This window comes from Dermacentor silvarum, chromosome 6, assembly GCF_013339745.2.
Source record: "Dermacentor silvarum isolate Dsil-2018 chromosome 6, BIME_Dsil_1.4, whole genome shotgun sequence".
NCBI classification, from domain to species: domain Eukaryota; kingdom Metazoa; phylum Arthropoda; class Arachnida; order Ixodida; family Ixodidae; genus Dermacentor; species Dermacentor silvarum.
Window position 1 is genome coordinate 177,445,425 of NC_051159.1, and position 19,183 is coordinate 177,464,607.

At 46.2% G+C, this 19,183-nt stretch overlaps 1 protein-coding gene across 3 annotated transcripts in view; it reads left to right on the forward strand.

The window, feature by feature from the left end:
• Positions 1 to 15,124, forward strand: part of LOC119456450 (galactosylceramide sulfotransferase) — a 364,759-nt gene extending 349,635 nt beyond the window's left edge. For 2 of the 3 annotated variants that reach the window (XM_049669875.1, XM_037718236.2), the window contains exons 3-6: positions 2,968 to 3,095; positions 6,463 to 6,663; positions 8,177 to 8,612; positions 9,307 to 15,124. In XM_049669875.1, coding sequence (XP_049525832.1) covers positions 2,968 to 3,095; positions 6,463 to 6,663; positions 8,177 to 8,612; positions 9,307 to 9,603 — 1,062 coding nt within the window. In that variant the 3' untranslated portion in view covers positions 9,604 to 15,124. The remainder of the gene's footprint in view (positions 1 to 2,967; positions 3,096 to 6,462; positions 6,664 to 8,176; positions 8,613 to 9,306) is intronic. The other variant, XM_037718238.2, reaches the window with a different exon arrangement.
• The last annotated feature ends 4,059 nt before the right edge of the window (positions 15,125 to 19,183 follow it).

Below are 19,183 nucleotides of genomic sequence, written 5' to 3' on the forward strand. Positions count from 1 at the left end.
TCGTAGCTTAGTACTATTTTATGCATACGACGCTGCGTTTGTAACACTAATGAAAAGATTATGCTAAAACGCATGCGGAGATACCGCTAAACCTGGCCAAGATATCCCACATGCGTGCCCACATGCGAATAAAGACACGCAAGGGAAACATCGCTGCCGATGCTACAGCTGCTTGTGTCTACCAGCATTTGGAACTCACGCCATCTACGCGAGAGATGTCTCCATGCTATATCGTGCTCGTAACAACTTTGGGGCGCTGCGTCCTCTGCTGCATACGGAGACACAGTTCCTTAAGGACGCGCGCGATCTCAAGGCTAGCGTGCCTTAGGCCATCTCCGGCGAACACGCTCCTTGCGGCCGTTGCCTGAGAGCACAGCGAGCGAAGAGAAATCGCATTTTGCTAGGGCCTCCCTCGGCATGCACTTGATCCCACACGGTGGAGGCGGATAGAGGGGGCTGCGTTTCGGCAAACGAGCCACCGTGCCACCATTTAGGTGCAGTGGGGCCGAAGCTACAGGTCACGTCATACACGATCGCCTTGTCTGAGGGCGATGGAAGGACGCATCTGTGACTGCTGCGCGTCGCACGGGCAGCCCGTGCAGTCGTGGGCCGCGTGCTCACGCTTTGCTTGCTCGATGAGAGTGTGAATAATTGAAAATGCCCGAAAACACTAGGTGTGATTTTGTATGTTCATCGGTGATAATAATGTAATCGAATTTTGACGTCCAGAAACTTTCCCAAGAGACGCAGCAGAGAAGGGCCTGAAATAATTTTGATCAAACGGTAGGCTGCCGTTTGGTTTTGTTGTTTGGTGCGCTGCGCCAAAGTTTAAACGCGCGAGGGTTTACCATTCACCCCCCCCCCCCCCCCCCAAGATTGCTGTAGCCGCGGACCGAAGTCACGAAAGCGTCGTGATTGCATAGTACTCTAATGGATTGTTTATCATTTAATGTTGTGTTAGAAGACGCAAATGCCACCTTACTGCTCTGCGTCACCATGACCGCAGTCTAACAGGAATCTGAACCAGGAATCGAATTTTCGTGCGCAATTAGGCGTCCCCTAGCATTGACTGCGCTGCATGGGCTCGGCGAGACGGAACGTGGCGTTGGGCCCTCCTGCTTTCTGGCTGATTTGATTAGGGCTGCTGGAGGCCTAGGTCACACACGCACAACGGGTCGTTGGGCTCTTGGCCCCGTCCGCTGCCATCTCGAGATGTACGCTGCATCTCGTATACCTCCTGTTCTCCCGTTTCTTTGTCCCGCGCCTACCTTGGTGCGGAAAGTCTAATGGAAGAAGCCGGCCTCCTTTCAGAGCATACCTCGTCAAAGCCGATTGTCGTTAATGTGAACGTTAACGCATGACATTTTCGCGTTGATGAACGAAGCGATCGCCGGTTTATATTTCGTTTGTACTGCGTAGTCTGGAGAGATTTCAACTTGGACACTGTAGTTTTAATCGAGTAGAAAAACTCCAGCGAAACTTCTTTTTCTAAGAACGAGTAAACCAAACTCCAGTTTTTGTAACCGTTTATTTCTTCTATTCTGCGCGGTCAATTTGACGGTGCAAGTTCCACATCATCGTCGGTACAAAGAGCGCTATGAGAAGCTGATCACATCAAAATTGCTTGGTATTGTGCAACGTGATTGCGAACAAACTTTTCCATAGTTTGGCCGACGTTTCGTAACCGAGCGTACTTATCGACGTTGCCAGCCCTAAATGGTAATTACATTCAAGTGATTTACAATGATGAATATTTTGCTTCTTTTGCCTCGGTGGCCTTCATAATTGACTTTGCCTTCAAGACTGTACAAATCTGTGCTTGTTGTAAAAACAAACATTGTGCATAATTGAAATTACCGGTTTTTCTGCCGGGCCCCTGCATCCATCGGCTGCGCCCAAGCGAAAGCAGAGTGGTATGTGACCGAACTTGGCGACATATGCGTGGGTATGTCGCGATTGAAAGAAGACACTGTTTCGACCGAGGAAGCAAGGAAGATGTATGAATTGCAAGACTCGTGTCAGCATGTCTGCTTGTCACGTATTTCAGCGTTTCAATTCTGATTGGTCAACGATAAGAAAAACTAAGGTATCGGTATTTATTGTTTGACTCGACGAATCCCACTGAGTCAATCTATTTCTGAGTCAGCAAGGGCCTTCCGTGAAAATTAGTACAAATTGAACTATTGCTTATACTACTATCGCATTATGGTTGATTTCGAACGTGCAGCATTATGCTATAGTTTGGTGATCCACAACTCTTGCTGGCAGTTGCCAGCATGTCTTCAATATTTATTTAACAATTTTTTTTTTTTTGCCTACCTTTCTCGGGTTTGGCGTGGCTGGGTTTGTCACTGGATAGGCTCAGCGAGGGTTTTTCGCTCAATAAAAGATTTTGCTCAATGCAAAAGAAATACGTGTTGGATGGTGCGATTTGAACCATGGTCCCCCAGCGCAGCAACCCGACGCTCAATCCATTAAGCTGCATGCATGGCACGAGAGATTAACAGCCTTACCACTCTTTTCCTCGCTAAAGCTAGCTCTTTGAAACGCTTGGCGCTTGCGCCTCACGCACATCAACAAGTTACTTACAAAAGAGAGAGCCCACCAGTTTCTTCGATCTTATACCCTTACGTCGTGGCATCTAGAGCTTTGAGACGGTATGGGACATGACACACCGCCTTCGGGATCGGTCCAGGTCGGCGGCGGTCATGCCTGTACTGGACTGCGCAGGACAGCCGTGCAGTAGCCGCACAAGATGACGAAGCGTCCACAGCACGAGAAAATAGGCGAGCACTGTATAAGATTGCTTACTTTGACAGTGTCTGCACAATTACTTTGCTTGTTCAGATGATAACGATGGACACTTACGATGATGATTATGATGAGGTCGATGCGAACAGGCTGTCGTCAGTCGAGGTTATTGAAAAACTAACCGCGGTGTGCCTGTATTCTCTCTCCGTTCTACAGAACAGCCTGCGGAAATGGGACCTGCGGAAGTGGGCCGTCTTCGTGGTCCTGCTGCTGATGCTCGTCTCCCTGCACATGTACGGCGTCCAACAGTACAGCCTCGCCACCAGGGCGGTCTGGTACAAGAGGTCGGTGCCATGCAGAGAGCCGCCCCGCGTGTGTCCCCTGGTCAACAGCAGCATGCATTCACTCTTGTGTGGCACGCCTCCCCCCCCCCCCCCCCCTCTTTCTTTAATTGGATTCGACCGCGTATCGCGAACTGGAGTGCGTGAAGACGTGGTCGGTTGACGGTGCAGGACCGGTGAAAGGACGGCAATAATTCGGGCTGTAAGGCTATAGGGCGCGCTCTTATAACTGAAAGAAATCAACTCTTGCCCTGCCTACTCAAATACGTAGACGTGAAGTGAACTAATGCTTTCCTGGACGACCGCTGAAATTATTTGAGAACTTGGGATTGCTGGCAGGAAATGATTCGTTCTTCTTTTTAATTTAAACTCACATTTGCATAAATTTATCAATACCGAAAGCAATTTAATGTAGAAAAAGTTGTTTCCAGCTCTAGCCAAGCAATAGTAACACATATCGCAACTCTTTAAACAGAAAATGGTATATCGTCTAAAGCGGACAAATGTACCACTTTAATTCTCAATTTGCGAGAAGCAGTTTGAATGAGTATTCTACAAATAACATTCACAAAATATCTACATCACAATGCATATAAATATAATTTAAACCTCTTTCCTCGTAACAATATGCACAATTTTTTTCCATTTTCTCTTTTTTTTTTCCTTTTTTTTTTTTGCGGTGTAGGTGCTCTGTCAGATAATTGCAATATTGCGAGCTAGATTATTTTCTTCTTTTTCTTGCTAAATTAGTTGCAATTCTTCTGAAATTTTGTGTTAGAAATTTTTCATCTTTATCAATTCTTATTAAAGCTTTTATGGCCTGAATAAGAAGTAATCTGCTGGAAACGGCCTCCAGAATTTTTAATGTTTATTTGATTCGCAACAAGTTTCGCCAAAATCTGTTCAGCGGTTGCCAAATAATAAAGAGCATTTCTGTATTCTGTGTGTACTTCAAGAGAGATGATACGGACTAAGGCTTCCACAGTAACTCCCTTTTGAAGTGAGCAAATATTTTGTAGGACAGATAACAACGAAAAGGTGAAAGGCAAGCGACGACGACGCTGTAGGACTTTAAAACGCGCTTCCTTGACAAAGTCATATATTGTGGTAGGTATACTTGCCAGAAGCTTTTGCATGGTTAATCTCTAGAAAAATGGGTGAGAAGCGCGCGTAAACACTTGCTGTATGTACGGAAGCAATAACGTCAGTACCGCGATCGTTCTTGCATGAGATCCTACGAGCGCCAATTATGGTCTCACAGCCCTTTCAACTAAACAATCTGGAAACAGTGTTTTCGCGGGGAAACTGAGAAGCCCTGTAGTTTACGGCTGCTAGGCAATAATAGTGCGAATGCCTCGCTTATTCGTTTATAGACAGAAATCGAGAAACGTCCGTGAATCAACTGCCTCGAAAGCGGACTACGTCGCGAGAACAATGTCGAACTGAATGCATTCAGGAAATACTGATGCTGAGAAATTTGGTTCCATTAATAAATGGATTTTTTTTTACCCAAAACAAATCCCCCACCTGGGAGTAGTCTCACTTGACTGGGGGTGAGCCACCTGTTCTGGTCTCATGTGTTGCATGCTGTTTGGGACAATGCATGGCAAAGACTGCATGTGCAAGACTGCCCTTGGGAATGAATCGAATGATATGACGTTCTCGCACAATATTCGGTGTTTTTTTTTTTTTTTTTTTTTTTTTTTTTTTTTTTTTTTTTTTTTTTGCATTGGTGCGAAAGCTTGGGAAATATGTTACGTGTGAGCCATCTACAGAAGAAAAATTAAATGCTTGCCCTAGAGCACTGCACGGGCTCGGGCTTACCCGAAAGCCCGGGCCCGGCCCGTGGGCCGGGCCGGGCCGGGTAGAGGAGTTTTTTCACGGGCTCGGGCCGGGCTCGGGCACGGCGTGTGCTTTTTGACCCGGGCCCGGGCCGGGCTCGGGTTTTTTGACGCGGGCCCGGGCCGGGCTCGGGTTTTCTGCGAGTTAGTCTCGGGCTTCTCAACTCTGAAAAACATGTACTTTTCGGTCTCGGGCCGGGTTCGGGCCGGTTTCGAGTCGGGCTCGGGCCGGGCTCGGGCTTAAGGTAAAGGGGTGGCGGGCCGGGCCGGGCGGGTAACGTAGATTATTTCCGGGCCCGGGCCGGGCCCGGGTGTCGCCATAAAAGTTTTGATCGGGCTCGGGCGGGCCACCCAATGTAAAAACGGGCCCGGGCCGGGCCCGGGCCGCAAAAATCGGCCCGTGCAGTGCTCTAGCTTGCCCACACATTGTCATTGTGGATATGTGTTAAATTTACGCTCTCTTCAGCACAGCGTCGATTGTGCGAGGTGGTATAGTCTTTTCGTTTGTGCCTGCATGTAAAGTCCGTGTATAAAAAATCATCAAACATGACAGTTCTTTCAGATACACTACGAAAGAATGCATCAAGCTGTTAGCGTTTTGAAGAAGCCGCACAATCCTTTAACTCCAGTCGCTCTTACGTATAGGTATTCTGAACCGTGCGTAAGCGATTTCAAGGCGCTATTGCCTGCCTTCAGTCAGAGGTCCGCACTAAGATGGCGTCACACTGCCGCCGCAAATAGGAAGTTTCATGCGCCGGTATGGTGGCGTGATCAGGCGGATGCATCAGTGAGTTGTGCAGAAAAGGGCTGCAGAAGGCTGCATGCATTTTATTCCATGTCGAAATGCAACCTAAATATTTATCATTGTGACTAATGTGTATTAACAGCAGCGTACCGTAGCCTACCCATGCAGGGCACGGGAAAAACAGCGCAGTGTATTCCTGCCTCACATACCACAAGCAATGCAGTGAAGGCGAGGACCGGGCAGGAGAGCCTGTGTGTGTCAGTGTGTGAAGTTGCATCCTCCTTATGCTGACCCAACGCAAATCGCGTTGACATTGAACTTCCACTGAAACGAAATCTCTGCCCTTGCTTCCTGTTTGCGAAAGCACATCTCATTGATCGAATTGAGCTGTATGAGTGTCAAAATTGATGATGAATATCGCGGCGCAGGAGCACTCCAGGCGAATAAAAAGAAGTGAACTTGACCTCAGATACTATTGTCTTATAATATAAGCACATACCATAATCATGAGAGCAAGGAAGTTAATTTTTTTTAATTGTTTGTGCTGTGGATGACTGTAGTTCACGAAAATTGTTTCCGCCAAAACGCATGAACCGCCTGTACAAGAAGATTTGACGTAGCTATAACAGGATTTTTATTAAAATGTTGATGTTAGTTTAACTTTGAAGACACTGTATAGCAATAACAGGGCCGTGAGAAATGAAGGCGTGGGCAATACTTTTCTTTTGCATTCGCGAATGCTTCGCTATGGCGCTTTTCAGAACCCGTTTCGGCCGGTTCGCAGGTTCTTGACCAACCGGACGCGCTTCTCGAACGAGTGCCGTGGTTGCTGCCGTCCCGCGCTGAACGTGTTTCTGCTGAAGACCCACAAGTGCGCCGGTTCCACGGTGCAGAACGTGCTCATGCGCTTCGGCGACCGGCGCAACCTCTCGTTCGCCCTGCCCAGAGAAGGCAACTACTTCGGACACCCCAAGCCCTTCTCCCTGTGAGTGCTGGAAATGGCTTCGACACGCACGCGAAGCACTGGAGATGGACTTTGCCTTTGCACAGTGCTGTCCGAAACGTTACCCGTGGTTTTTCTCATTGCTGTGGCAGGCCAATTCAATTGCCGCTTTGGCTTATTTTTACATTTCTTATTTTTTCTTGCAAGAACATGCCACAGGGACCCTGATTTTCACTGATGAATGATAACGTTATTGAAGGGGAAATGGTCGATTCTTCAAGAGATTGCGTCAGTACAAAAGCTCGCTGGCTTGGTCCGCCACGCGGGCCTACATGAAGGTATGTAGGTATGTTCGTAGGTATGTCAAGGTGACGGCTGCCTTAAGCCACCGGGTATAGGAGGGGGGTGGGGAAATGTTGGTGAAAGTAAACTATCCTAAACTATGTGCGTGTCGTGGACACCTGAGCGTAGTAATCACAGGCTGTGTTTCGTGTAAGTTTGGTGCAACACGGATTCGTAAAAAAGTAACTTTTTGAAACGGCGTCACCAGCGGAGAAAGTGCCGGTAGTAGCTAATCGTGACTACCATCTCATCAGTTTTATTTGTCCTTATAAAGTATGCGTGATGAATGTTAAAGAAGTTATTTTCCGTCGTGCCGAAAAAATTGCTCTTCACTATCACTGCTCAAACTTACGCTTAATTGCGCCACATCAGGTTGCTTACTCACCACGATGGCGATGCAAGTGCTCAAAGCTCTTTGAGTCATCTACACCATGTTGCGTGTAAGGACAAGCGGCCGGCTAACTAGCGACTACAATTTACATTGGTGACAGTTTTAAAATGGCAGATTAGCACGTGGTCATGGAAAAAATGGGAGAAAGTCAGCGTTGTAGGAGAAAAGCGACGAAACATGTCCGTCACGACCAAGAAAGATTAACAAGATTAACTTAATTGCGGTGCTTCTGGCGCGTCCAACTAACTAATGCCTCAGCGCGGCGCCTAACTTTCCACGGTGCCCTCCTTCCTCCGCGTGCCTCCTCCTTTGCTGGCGCCTTCGTACACTGCACTTCTTTCACTAGCTGTCAGCCTATACAGTCACTCTAGTTGGCGCTTCGTGTCACGCCGCTGTGAGAACAGGGCAGGAAGTAAAAATGATCTGCGCGCGATAAGGAACCGTGCTCTTCTGCCCGATCACGCGAACGCCTTCGCGCGGAGCTATCGATGCGTGTTCCTCTGTTATCCGAAGCCACAAGGAAAAGCGCGATAGGCCCATTGCCGCGCTTGCGTGCCGGTGGTGTTACTGGCATTCCGATCGTGGGCACAGGCGACACGCTGCGTGGCTGTTACCGGAGAGATTGCTGAATTTCGGCGCCACCCATTACAAAACCAGAATCCACAGAACCGCCTCAACGAGCCAGTCGGCGCTTATCTTGCTCCGTGGTCACTACCTTCGGTTGTCCCCTTCCTCGTGTCAGTGGCAGTTCACACACGTGGTTCTTTTAGATGGTAGATGTCTGGACCTCGTCATAGCACGTGCTGCTCAATTCGGTCGCAGGTCTATGATCCCAGCAGACATGATCCCTCCGTGGGGCTTCAACATCTTTTGCCACCACGTGCGCTTCGGCAGCGACGACCTGCGGCGCCTGATGCCCCCGGACACGGTGTTCATCACCATCCTGCGCGACCCGGCGCGCCTGTTTGAGTCTCTGTACTTGTACTACCACCTGGAGAATCACACGGGCGTCTCGCTGGAGGCCTTCCTCAAGAGCGACACCAAGCAGCGTTGGCTCGACACGCACCGCTACGCTGCTCGCTTCGGCCGCAACCAGATGCTCTTCGACCTCGGCATGGACACCTCGGGCCACACCAACGACTCCGAGGTCGATGCCTTCATCCAGCACATCGAGGAGAGCTTCCACCTGGTCCTCATCGCAGAACTTTTCGACGAGTCTCTCATCCTGCTCCGAGACTTGCTCTGCTGGGACACCCAGGTACGAGTGCGCGTGGCTTCGTTGGCGCGTGCGTGAAATCTGTTATGATGTAACCTATTTTATATGCAGCTGTAGCCGCTGAAGTTTACGCGTACTTGCGCAAACTGCATACGCAAGCATTTATTTACTTACGTTTTATTTTTTTATTTTTTCTGTTGAGCTCCCATATAAAAACTGACGAAGAATAGCGCGATAAACAAGAGAAGAGAAACACGACACGAGCACGCTGCGCTCGTGTATTATTTCTTTCTCGTCCCTTGTTTATCGCGCTATTCATCGTCAGTATGGACTACCAACTCGCCCATCATTGAGTACTTCCAAGTACAATAGAAAGGTTGTTGAAGCATAAAACAAAGCACACCCGAACCGGCGCTACCATGCCGCTGTACCTGCTTGTGTTTGTGCGTACCTTGATCATAACTTAGGTGAATATAATGTGAAGAACCCTTAGAATATTTATTTTTTCCCGACAAGTTTAAAACGAGGACTTTCGATAGAAGCGAAACTTAGTCTTCCCGTAGGCACCGCAGTGGTTGCTTTTTGTCCGCATTCAGCTACTCAGTTGAAATTTTATCAAGCTTTTAGAGATTATGCGGTCTTTCGTCTCTCTCGCTCGTCACGCTGCGTGATATCTTAAGTGGGAAAATGGATAGTTGTGTACACTGTGGTTTTCTTTCCCATTCGCCTCGTCCAGGACGTGGTGTACTTCGAGCACAACCAGCGCATGCAAAAAGCGGCCGCCGGCAGCGGCGGCAACAATGGCGTCGACAAGGGTGACAGCGCTCTTCGTCGCGAAATGGAGCGATACAACGCGGGCGACGGTCGCCTGTACCGCCACTTCCGCCAGAAGATGGAGCGCCTCATCGACGAGTACGGCCGCAAGCGCATGCGTCAGGAGGTGGACGGCCTGAAGTTGTGGAAGAGTCTGCTCTACGAGCACTGCGTCGAGAAGCTCGATTCCGGCCGCACGGTTGCGTACGAGACGCGCTGAGTACAGCGACGACGTCTACAGCATTGTTCTACGTTCGGGCGTCAACAACCGCCTCTGCCTGGACATGGCGCGCGCCGAGCTCCCCTACACCGAGAGACTCCGGCGCAAGCAGAGGGTTCTGGCGCGCAGCAGCCACTGGTGGACGCTGCCGTGGTCATCCGGGGACGGAGCGCCAGATGAACCGGCAGTCGTCAGCACGCGGGGTCAGCTGCTCAGACGGGCGGTCAGTGCCAGGCAGAGAGCGCGTCGGCGTGTGGCCAAAGGTTGACCGGCGCGTGGTCGGAGCTTCCGGCGAACGTCTCTCAGCTACGAAGGTCAGCGCCGCCGCCTCCGTTGTCGGGAAATGGGCTTCCAGTCTCCTCACCAAAACTTAGCTCCAGCAAGAGTCACCAAATTAGTCGAGATGCGAAGAGGGCTGGCCCCGGCGCTAGCCATTTCAGTATCGGGCCTTACTCGGCCTGTTATTCGCTGGGAAGAGCAGTCTCAAGTGGCTAAGAGGCTGCCAGCCTGCTGGCCAGAAGGTGGCTGGAGCATTAGCTTGCGGATGGTTTGAGCTTTGAAGATAGCGTCAGCTTCAATGCCAAGTGTTCTCGCACACACTTCATATGACCAAGTATTTGTCAGGGAAAGCAGTTGCGAGTGCCCATAAAAGCTCAATGTGTGTGACCCTGATTGCACACGATGGTTTTGGAGTCTCACTTCCGAATGGTGGTTGTAGCACTGGTCTCCAAGTCAAGTACTTTAAGCAGAAAAGGATCAAATGTGTACATCCGTGCAGCATTCCATGAAACAGGGGCACTGCGAGACTTCGAGTGCTTCGAAATGAAGTCCAGCAAGTTCTTTGTGAGCCTGAAGGTGTCTTCTGCTCTGCATTTCATGCATGTGCTGTGCCTGTGATAATCAAGGGCTTGTGATATGCCCTCCTGCCAGCAGTTTGCTGTGATTTGGCTCACTGCTGAAAATGTTATCAGTGCCGAGGAATAACATAGAGGACATTATCTGCTCATTGAAAACATTGGACGTGCGTGTGTAGGATATGTCTGTGCACCTGCAATTTATAAGGACTACATTGTTTAGGACATGTGTATTAGCTTGTGCATGTGTGTGTGTATAGATGTGAAATTCAGTGGTGTGGTGCTTAGGCATGGTGCAGCTTCTGGCTGCCACTTAATTTGTGCTGTGCTGTACACTGTCAGTCAGTCAATCAGTCAATTCTAGCATATCTGTGTTGTGAATGTGGTCTCCGTAAGTGCAGGAGCATAAATGTGAACATTACAAGAACAACTAGTTGTTTTATTCCAATGGGCTGCTGAGACATCAACCGTGTGACAGCAATCTAGGCTTTGTGATTGTCTTTTGAAGGATGCGACCATGCCATCCGTCTGGACCAACAAGATACTGTTCAGTGTTGATATCTCACCTTGTGTCGGCGCATGTTGTGAGCAGTTTCTTGTCACAGTACATCACAATTAAAATTAGTAATAAAGTGGTTAATATTAGGTTGTAATGCAATTTTGGGCTAAACTATAAAGCTCTTGTGAACAAACATGTGGTAAAGCATGTGCTCCTAATATAAAAGATGTTTTCATTCCTTTAGTTAGTTTTCAAACAGTGGTCTTCCTTAGTTATGCTCTGTTTATAGCTCAGATTTTTTTACTGACGCCGAGGATATTACTTAAGTATTCTATGTTTCCAATTGTCTTCTGTCATGGTATTCAGTATCCAATGTGCTACACATTGAAAAAAAATATCCTACGCTTTTCATAAGTAACTTGCATGGCATATCATAGGTTGATACATTATGCCCTAGAGATAAAGAATAGTTGAAATTTTGGCATGGCCAGTAGAACGACAGACTGTGTAGTCTTTGAATGGGACTTACTGTTTTCATAAGTCATTCTCACTTGTTGAAAATGCCTTTCTCATTTATTATATGTTTGGAGAATACAACACTTTTGTTTCTTTGTTTTCATTATGAGGATATCGCCATTCGTTGTTAATGCCCAAGAAAACAATGCTTGTGAAGTTTTCTGATTGCGAGAGCGCACATTTTGGCTGTTTATTGATTTTCCTCCTTTTTATATATTGCCCTAGATTGGTTCATTCTTTTAACATCATGCAAGAGTACTTTAACACATTTTAACGTCCTTTTGTGGTGCAGCTTCTCATGAAACATGATATCGAAAGGTAACATTTGCATGTTGTGCCTTATGGCATTACGATCTCAATTTGAAACCCCGCACTCTTCCACAAATATGTGCACTCTCAAGTTGACAGTTGAATGACCAGCTACTGACATCAAACCTTTCAACTCATTCCTTTAACAGAAAGCCTAACCAGCATTTTCTGAAACAAGTTCGTCTAGGTGTAATTACAGTAACATCTCTAGGCTACAGCAAATAAGGTCACAAAAGTTGTAACAAATGCTGTATTAGTAAACATAATCAGTTTAACACCAATGCTTTCAGACACAGTTGGGCTGATGCTCAACACATTTTTGTGCTTTGTATCTTTTTTTTTTTTCTAGTTTTAGCGACGAACAAATCTCTTCACAGTTTGTTATAGCAGCACTATCATTTTGCGCACGTCTTGTCAGTCAGTGTTGTGCGTAGTGAAAATAGACGGGTCTCAGTAAAACTTCCACTCATCGTAGTATGGCTTCGCTTGATGCCCTATGAAGAATAATGGAAATAGTGTCTCCTTAGCATTTAGGTACTTTCCTTTTGCCTCTGTCAGTTGTCACAACAGTATTTGCAGTCGTGTTTAAATGACTGTTCACAATAGCCACAAAAGAATTCTTTGCAGCAGCTTGTTGAAGAAAGTAGGGTTGCAGTGCATGGTATATGTCATTAGAACTCAATTGCACTGCAGACGTATTTAGCTGCATATTCGAATTCTACAGGAATTCATCAGCAAAAAAATAATAAAGCTTACAATGCAACGCAACCGGTTCTGATGAATTTTTTTGTTTCGAGCCGGTATACTCACATTTCTTCACAGTGCGAATCGCCCATTACGTGACACATTCGCTAAAGCGAGAGGACTTCCATGGAGTAAAATAATAGATGACGTGTACATACTACCTCTCCTCGATTCCTTTTTTAAAGATATCGCCAGACTTGTTAGCATTGCTTTTTTTTCTCCCTCTCACTGCCAGTTATCCTGCAGTAATGTACGTGCCGTGTAGATGTGAGTCTACTGTAGCAAAACTAGTTGCATGAGATACTCTTCGGACTTCACACACACCACACTTAATTCGTATGAGTCGGCATCGTTGCCTTGAATCCCTTGTCCTGTTTGTTGGTCGTATCCACAATAGGTGACGCGAGGACAGATGTCTGCACTTCAGGTGCCATCAGTAATGTGCTACTCCAGTCACATTTTTCAAATTCTTGTTAACCTACTTACTCGCGCTTGTTACTAAGTGGTCAACGGCTCATTTTACTGTGCTTATTTAACTCACTTAATATCTTATCTCATTTAATATTTCTTATCTCAGGCACACTGACTAGCAGTGAATAACAAACCATGACATGATAACGGCACATCCAGGGCAATAGAACGCAATTGTAATTAAGTGCTTATGTTGCCACTTGATGTGTGAATTGAATTCTGAGGTTTTATGTGCCAAAACCACGATTTAATTATGAGGCATGCAGTGGGAAACTCGAGATGAATTTTGACCACCAAGGGGATCTTTGACGTACCCCTAATGCACGAAACTCGGCGTTCTTGCATTTTGCCCCCATCGGAATGCAGCCGCCGCAGCCGGTATTTGATCCCGCGACCTCGTGCTTAGCCGTGCAACACCATAGCCACTAAGCCACCGCTGCAGGTTTCATGTGTATGAAGAGCTGCTAGTTTGTGGACACGCAACGAGAACAAAAAAAGGGACACAAAGCAATAAACTACGATCGATTGTTTTGAGAACTAGTACACTCAGTGTTTTGTTGCTTAATGATTTTGTTAAAAGCACTTGTGGTTATTGAGCTCGCTGCTTTGTCGCAATACGTCGATGCTACCAATTTTAAGTCTTCTCATCATTCCATTGTTATGTTCCTGCCCCTCTCACCGCCCACTACACAGGCGTGGCATTTTGAAACTCGACAGAGGATCGTAAACAAGTGCGTCTCAAATGTGTGAGCGATCGCTCAGTGTAACTCCTCTTCTTAACATAAAATGTGTTGGAAGGTGTCATCACGGCTAAATGTAATCGGTCACGGCAGAGCCAAGCAGAAGGTTAGACAAGATAAAATGCAGGGACATAAGACACTATCCACACCAGCTATAGGAGCCACCTGTGCACATGCAGCAGCTGCCCCTCCACATTCAGAAGTGCCCCAGCACGCATCAAGAGCACATTGGCCGGACCGGTTTGACCAAAGCCAGTCCAACAAGATACGTCTCCCATGGGCCTCTCTTGGGTGGTATTCTGGTTATTGTCAAATTCGCCATTTTGTCAGAGCTGATCGGCCCAGAGAGCTGCTACGGCCTCTCTGATTAGTTCAAAAAGCTGTCATTGCATAACTAGGCAATGTGGTATAATACTTGAGTTTCCAGAATGACACACCAGTTGGATAAACAGTTCGTTCTTATGAAGACCGGATCTGCCTTTCACCGCCTATATATATTTCCGTCACGTTTCTCAATTGCAGGTTCAGAAAGTGTGAAAAATATGCGAAATACCATTTTCGACAGCCTACGCGATAACAATAACCTTCCGCAAATCGTACGATTCGAAGTGTCGCCTGACCTTATTTTCCAAGAAGAGTTTTCAGATAGGTTCATACGAATAGGTCGAAGAGTTTCACATGGTTTTTTGATTTTCGGTCATTCGTTTGTTCTCGAAGGCGGGACGATTATACAGTGCCGTGCGAAGACAGAATTCTAGGCTATGACATTGCCACAGCAAGATATGTTCGGTCAGCGATTGACTGGCACGGTGACTGCCACATGATTTAACCAACTTTGTAACGAACCTGCACGAGGGATAGGTCATGGGCGACGTTGCTGGCTCAAGCGAATACGAAGTGATGTCGTATACGTTCTACGTCCATTCGTATCTCCGCTTACGCTTCGTAGTATGAAGTCTGTTTAAATTTCTTTATGGTTCCCTAGACACGTTTGAATGTAGTAAGTGGATATAGTCAGACTCAGTAGTTTTAAAGTGTCAAGTGAGATGTAAGTGACCTGACAAGGGCTGGCAGTAGCATCGGAAATGAATGCCCATGCTTGTGTAGTTTTGGAACACACTCACGTTCGGCAAGAAGCAAGCGGGTTTCTTGTCAACTGATGTATACATTGAGCTGGACACTCCAGCCCTTAAATTCACTCGTTCAATCGTGCTGTATGTGTGTGCATGTCTTGTCGTTCCACAGATGATAATAGTGCACCAGTGTATGTGTGTGTGTGTGCGGCAGAGATGCCAGAACTCGGTTCTTGCATCATGGCGATTCATTTGACCGTTGCACTGGGAGTTGTTTATAGTGGCTGTTGTTTAAATAAATTGTTTGGAGACGAATCGAACTGTGCCTGTCACTCCAATGCCTTCATGTAAAGTGATACGTAAATGTTTGGTGCCTTGATTCTCTGCAACAACAGTGCGTCGCTCATATAGACCTTCGATTTGTAGGCTTTTAGGATGGAACGATGAAATGGACGAAGTCTGGACTTGGATCAAGGTATTTTTTTTTTCTGAAATCTCGTGAGCCACCCTCACCTTCTTCAGGAAGCGCAGTAGCAGGAAGCGGACCTGGAAAAGCCCTAATGTAGAAACAAGAAATGAAATGGATTTGATACTCTCTGCTGATCCCAGCATAGTGCAGGATGTAGTAGTGTTAGGTAGGGTAAAGGGCAGTGTCCATAGGTTAGTGAGGTCTAGCATTTCTCACAATTTGAAGAGAGAAAGAGCAAAATTAGTCAAGAAGAAACAGGCCAACTTAGATGCAGTAAGGGTAAAAGCAGACGAATTCAGGCTTGTGCTCGCGAACAAATATGCAGCTTTAGAACAGGAAGGTGCAGATAACAGAAATGTAATTAATGTAACCGAAACTAGGCTGATTGCAGAAGCAGCAATTGAAATGGGAGGTAAGGCACCAACGCAACCATGCAGTAGGCAAGCTCTCCCAAGTAACAAAGAACCTAATAAAGAAATGGCAAAACATGAAAGTGTCAAACTCGAGAGATCAGATAGAATTCGCTGAACTGCCAAAGCTGATAAACAAGAACAATGTAAGCAATATTCGAAATTATGTCCGAAAGATTGAGGAAGCAGTAAAACATGGCCGCAGCATGAAATCGGAAGAAAACTTGGCATTCTACAGAGCAAGATGTATGCAGTAAAGGATAAGCAGGGTAATGTCATCAATTTCGATGATATAGTAAAAACAGCGGAAATGTATACTGAGCTGTACAGTACCCAGAGCAGCCGCGCAAGATTCATGGGAAGTAGTGATGAAGTTAGAAGGGCCATGCAAGACAAGACTTGGGGAAAAGCGGCAGGAGATGGAATAACAGTCGATTTAATCAAAGGTGGAGGAGATGTGCTTGAAAAGGATGTGGCCCTTTATACGCAGTAGCTCACGACTTCAAGTGTAAAAAGAGATGCAAGAATGTCAACGTTATACTAGTCCATAAAAAGGGAAACGTTAAAGAATTGAAGAATTACAGACCCATTAGCTTGCTTTCAGTATTGTATAAAATATTCACTAAGATAATTTCCAATAGAATCAGGGCAACACTTGACTTCAGCCAACCAAGAGAACAGGCTGGCTTCAGGAAGGGATATTCTACGATGGATCATATCCATGTCATCAATCAGGTAATCGAGAAATCTGCGGAGTACAATCAACCTCTCTATATGGCTTTCATAGATTATGAAAAGGCATTTGATTCAGTAGAGATACCAGCAGTCAGAGGCATTGTGTAATCAAAGAGTACAGAAGGCATACGTGAATATCTTGGCAAATATCTACAAGGATTCCACAGCTACCTTGGTTCTCCACAAGAAAAGTAGAAAGTTACCTATCAAGAAAGGGGTCAGGCAAGGAGGCGCAATTTCTACAATGCTATTCATTGCATGCTTAGACGAAGCATTCAAGCTCTTAGACTGGGAAGGTTTAGGAGAGAGGATCAATAGCGAATATCTCAACAACCTTCGGTTTCCAGATGACATTGTCCTTTTCGGAAACACTGGGGATGAATTGCAACAAGCGATTGAGGACCTTAAATGAGAAAGTGTGAACGTAGGGTTGAATATTAATATGCAGAAGAGAAAGCTAATGTTAAGTAGCCTGCCAAGGGAACAAGAATTCATGATCACAGTCAGTCTCTAGAGTCTGCAGGAGTACTCACAGGGGACCCTGATCATGAAAAGAAATTTACAGAAGAATAAAAATGGGGGTTGCAGTGCATACGAAAGACATCACCAAATCCTGAATGGGAACTTGCCAATGTCGTTGAAAAGTGTACAATCGTTGCCTTCTACCGGTGCTAACATATATTGGGCAGAAACTTCGAGGTTAACAAAGAAGCTCGAGAACAAGTTAAGGTCCGCGCAAGGAACGATGGAACGAAAATTGTTAGGCATAACGTAAGAGACAGGAAGAGAGTGGTGTGGATCGGAGAGCAAATGGTAATAGCCGATATTGTAGTTGACATTAATAAAAGGCAAAAATGAACCTGGGCAGGCCTGGGCCATGTAATGCATAGGGTAGCTAACCGGTGGACCATTAGAGTTACAGAATGGCTGCCAAGAGAAGTGCAGTCGAGGACGGCAGAAAACTAGGTGGGGTGATGAAGTTAGGAAATTTGCAAGTGCAAGTTGGAATCAGCTAGCACAAGACAGGGGTAATTGGAAATCGCTGGGAGAGTCCTTCGTCATGCAGTAGACATAAAATAGGTGGACGATGATTATGATGGGCGAAGTACCAGGATGATCGATCACACAAAGTAATTGGTTGAAATTGCACAGGACGAAAGCTTACTGAATAAACTCCATCAAGCACATAAATGTAATCGCGCATGCGTGGTAAAATAAGGTTGTCGACTTGCAGAGAATAAAAGGTCGCTATATACAGAATTATAGTAGTACACCAAAAATTTGTATGTATATATATATATATATATATATATACATTATATACTATATATATAGATAGATATGCGAATACCTCTCAATGTGGGAATCGGCGGACGCCAAGCTTCTTTGATTGAGATAATGCACTTCCTATGGTACGTTATGTATAGATGTCATGCATGTGATTACATTTCTTGTGTTGAAGAAATTAGTACGCTAGAGCGAATTAAGTTCACTTCGTTCAAGGAGCAATGAACTAGTCAATGATCGTCACTGCTTCACATTCGAGCATATATCCATACCCCCGACGGATTCCATCGCACTCTCAATACCGAAGCGCTGTTGGCGTCGCGGTGCAGGTAGAATTTCAAGTAGGGCTGTATTTTCGAGAAGCACGAAATGTAACGCTTGACGTTTATTGTGCCTACAACTTTTGCAAAGGCGTTATCAATTGACTTCCAAATGGGACTCTCCGCACCGCGACGCAATGGTCTAGCTCTCTCCATGGCACTCCGACGCGAACGCGACAGCTGTATGTGAGAGACCTCGCTTCGTCAACTCGGAGAGAGACCGACGCCAGACTCCGAGAAAGAGGCAAACAATCTTATAGATCCGCATGTTCAAGGGAATCGATTAGCGCAGAGGCACGTGCGTATATAGTGTAGACGGCAGACACGGCGCTGTGTCTTACGTCTGCATTTTTTCGCTGTTCGAGTTCCTTCAACATGCACCAACCAGCCCAGTTCAGCACACTCTTGCTAGATCCACATGTTACATTACCAGGATCGGCCCACACGTGCCGTTACACCCTTGCGCACTGCCATGTCAGGATTGACCAACATATCTCGAGTCGCCACCTTCGATAACCTTTTTCCGAGCTCAGTACATGCATGCAGTTCAGTGGGCGAAAGACGACTCACAGCCAAGGGAAGCAGCAAAGAAAACATCGTGCAAAAAGAAAGAAGAAAACAACAACGTTTTACCGGTAGATAAATGCAAATGTATTGTCTTTCACGTGGCTGATAACGTTCATGGAGTGTTATCGTGGGACGTTTTTTGAATGCAATTTTTTTTTTTTTTTTTTTTTTTTTTTTGCGGTTGCTGTGACAGCGATATCAAGCACGTGAGGCCTGCGCAGCCCCCCCGGAGGCTACCAGGCGTCATAGGTTTATGCAACACGACCGTGAGCGCGTATATATATATATATATATATATATATATATATATATATATATATATAAAGATCCTTTGTACATTATATTGCACATTGCCTTCAATCTTTTTGTCAAAATTAACTTGGAAGCGTTTGCTCAATATATTCGTCCTGGATATGAAGTCTAATGCAGGTAGCATACTACGGAAGGGGTTTACCCATATTCTTGTCATCTGATTTCGAGAACTTTGACACTAAATGGACCTTTTTATCGGGAGCCTACATGCAACGCCGTTTTAACGGCGTTGCATATAGGCTCCCTACCTTTTTCCAGTAAGCGACCCCTCTAG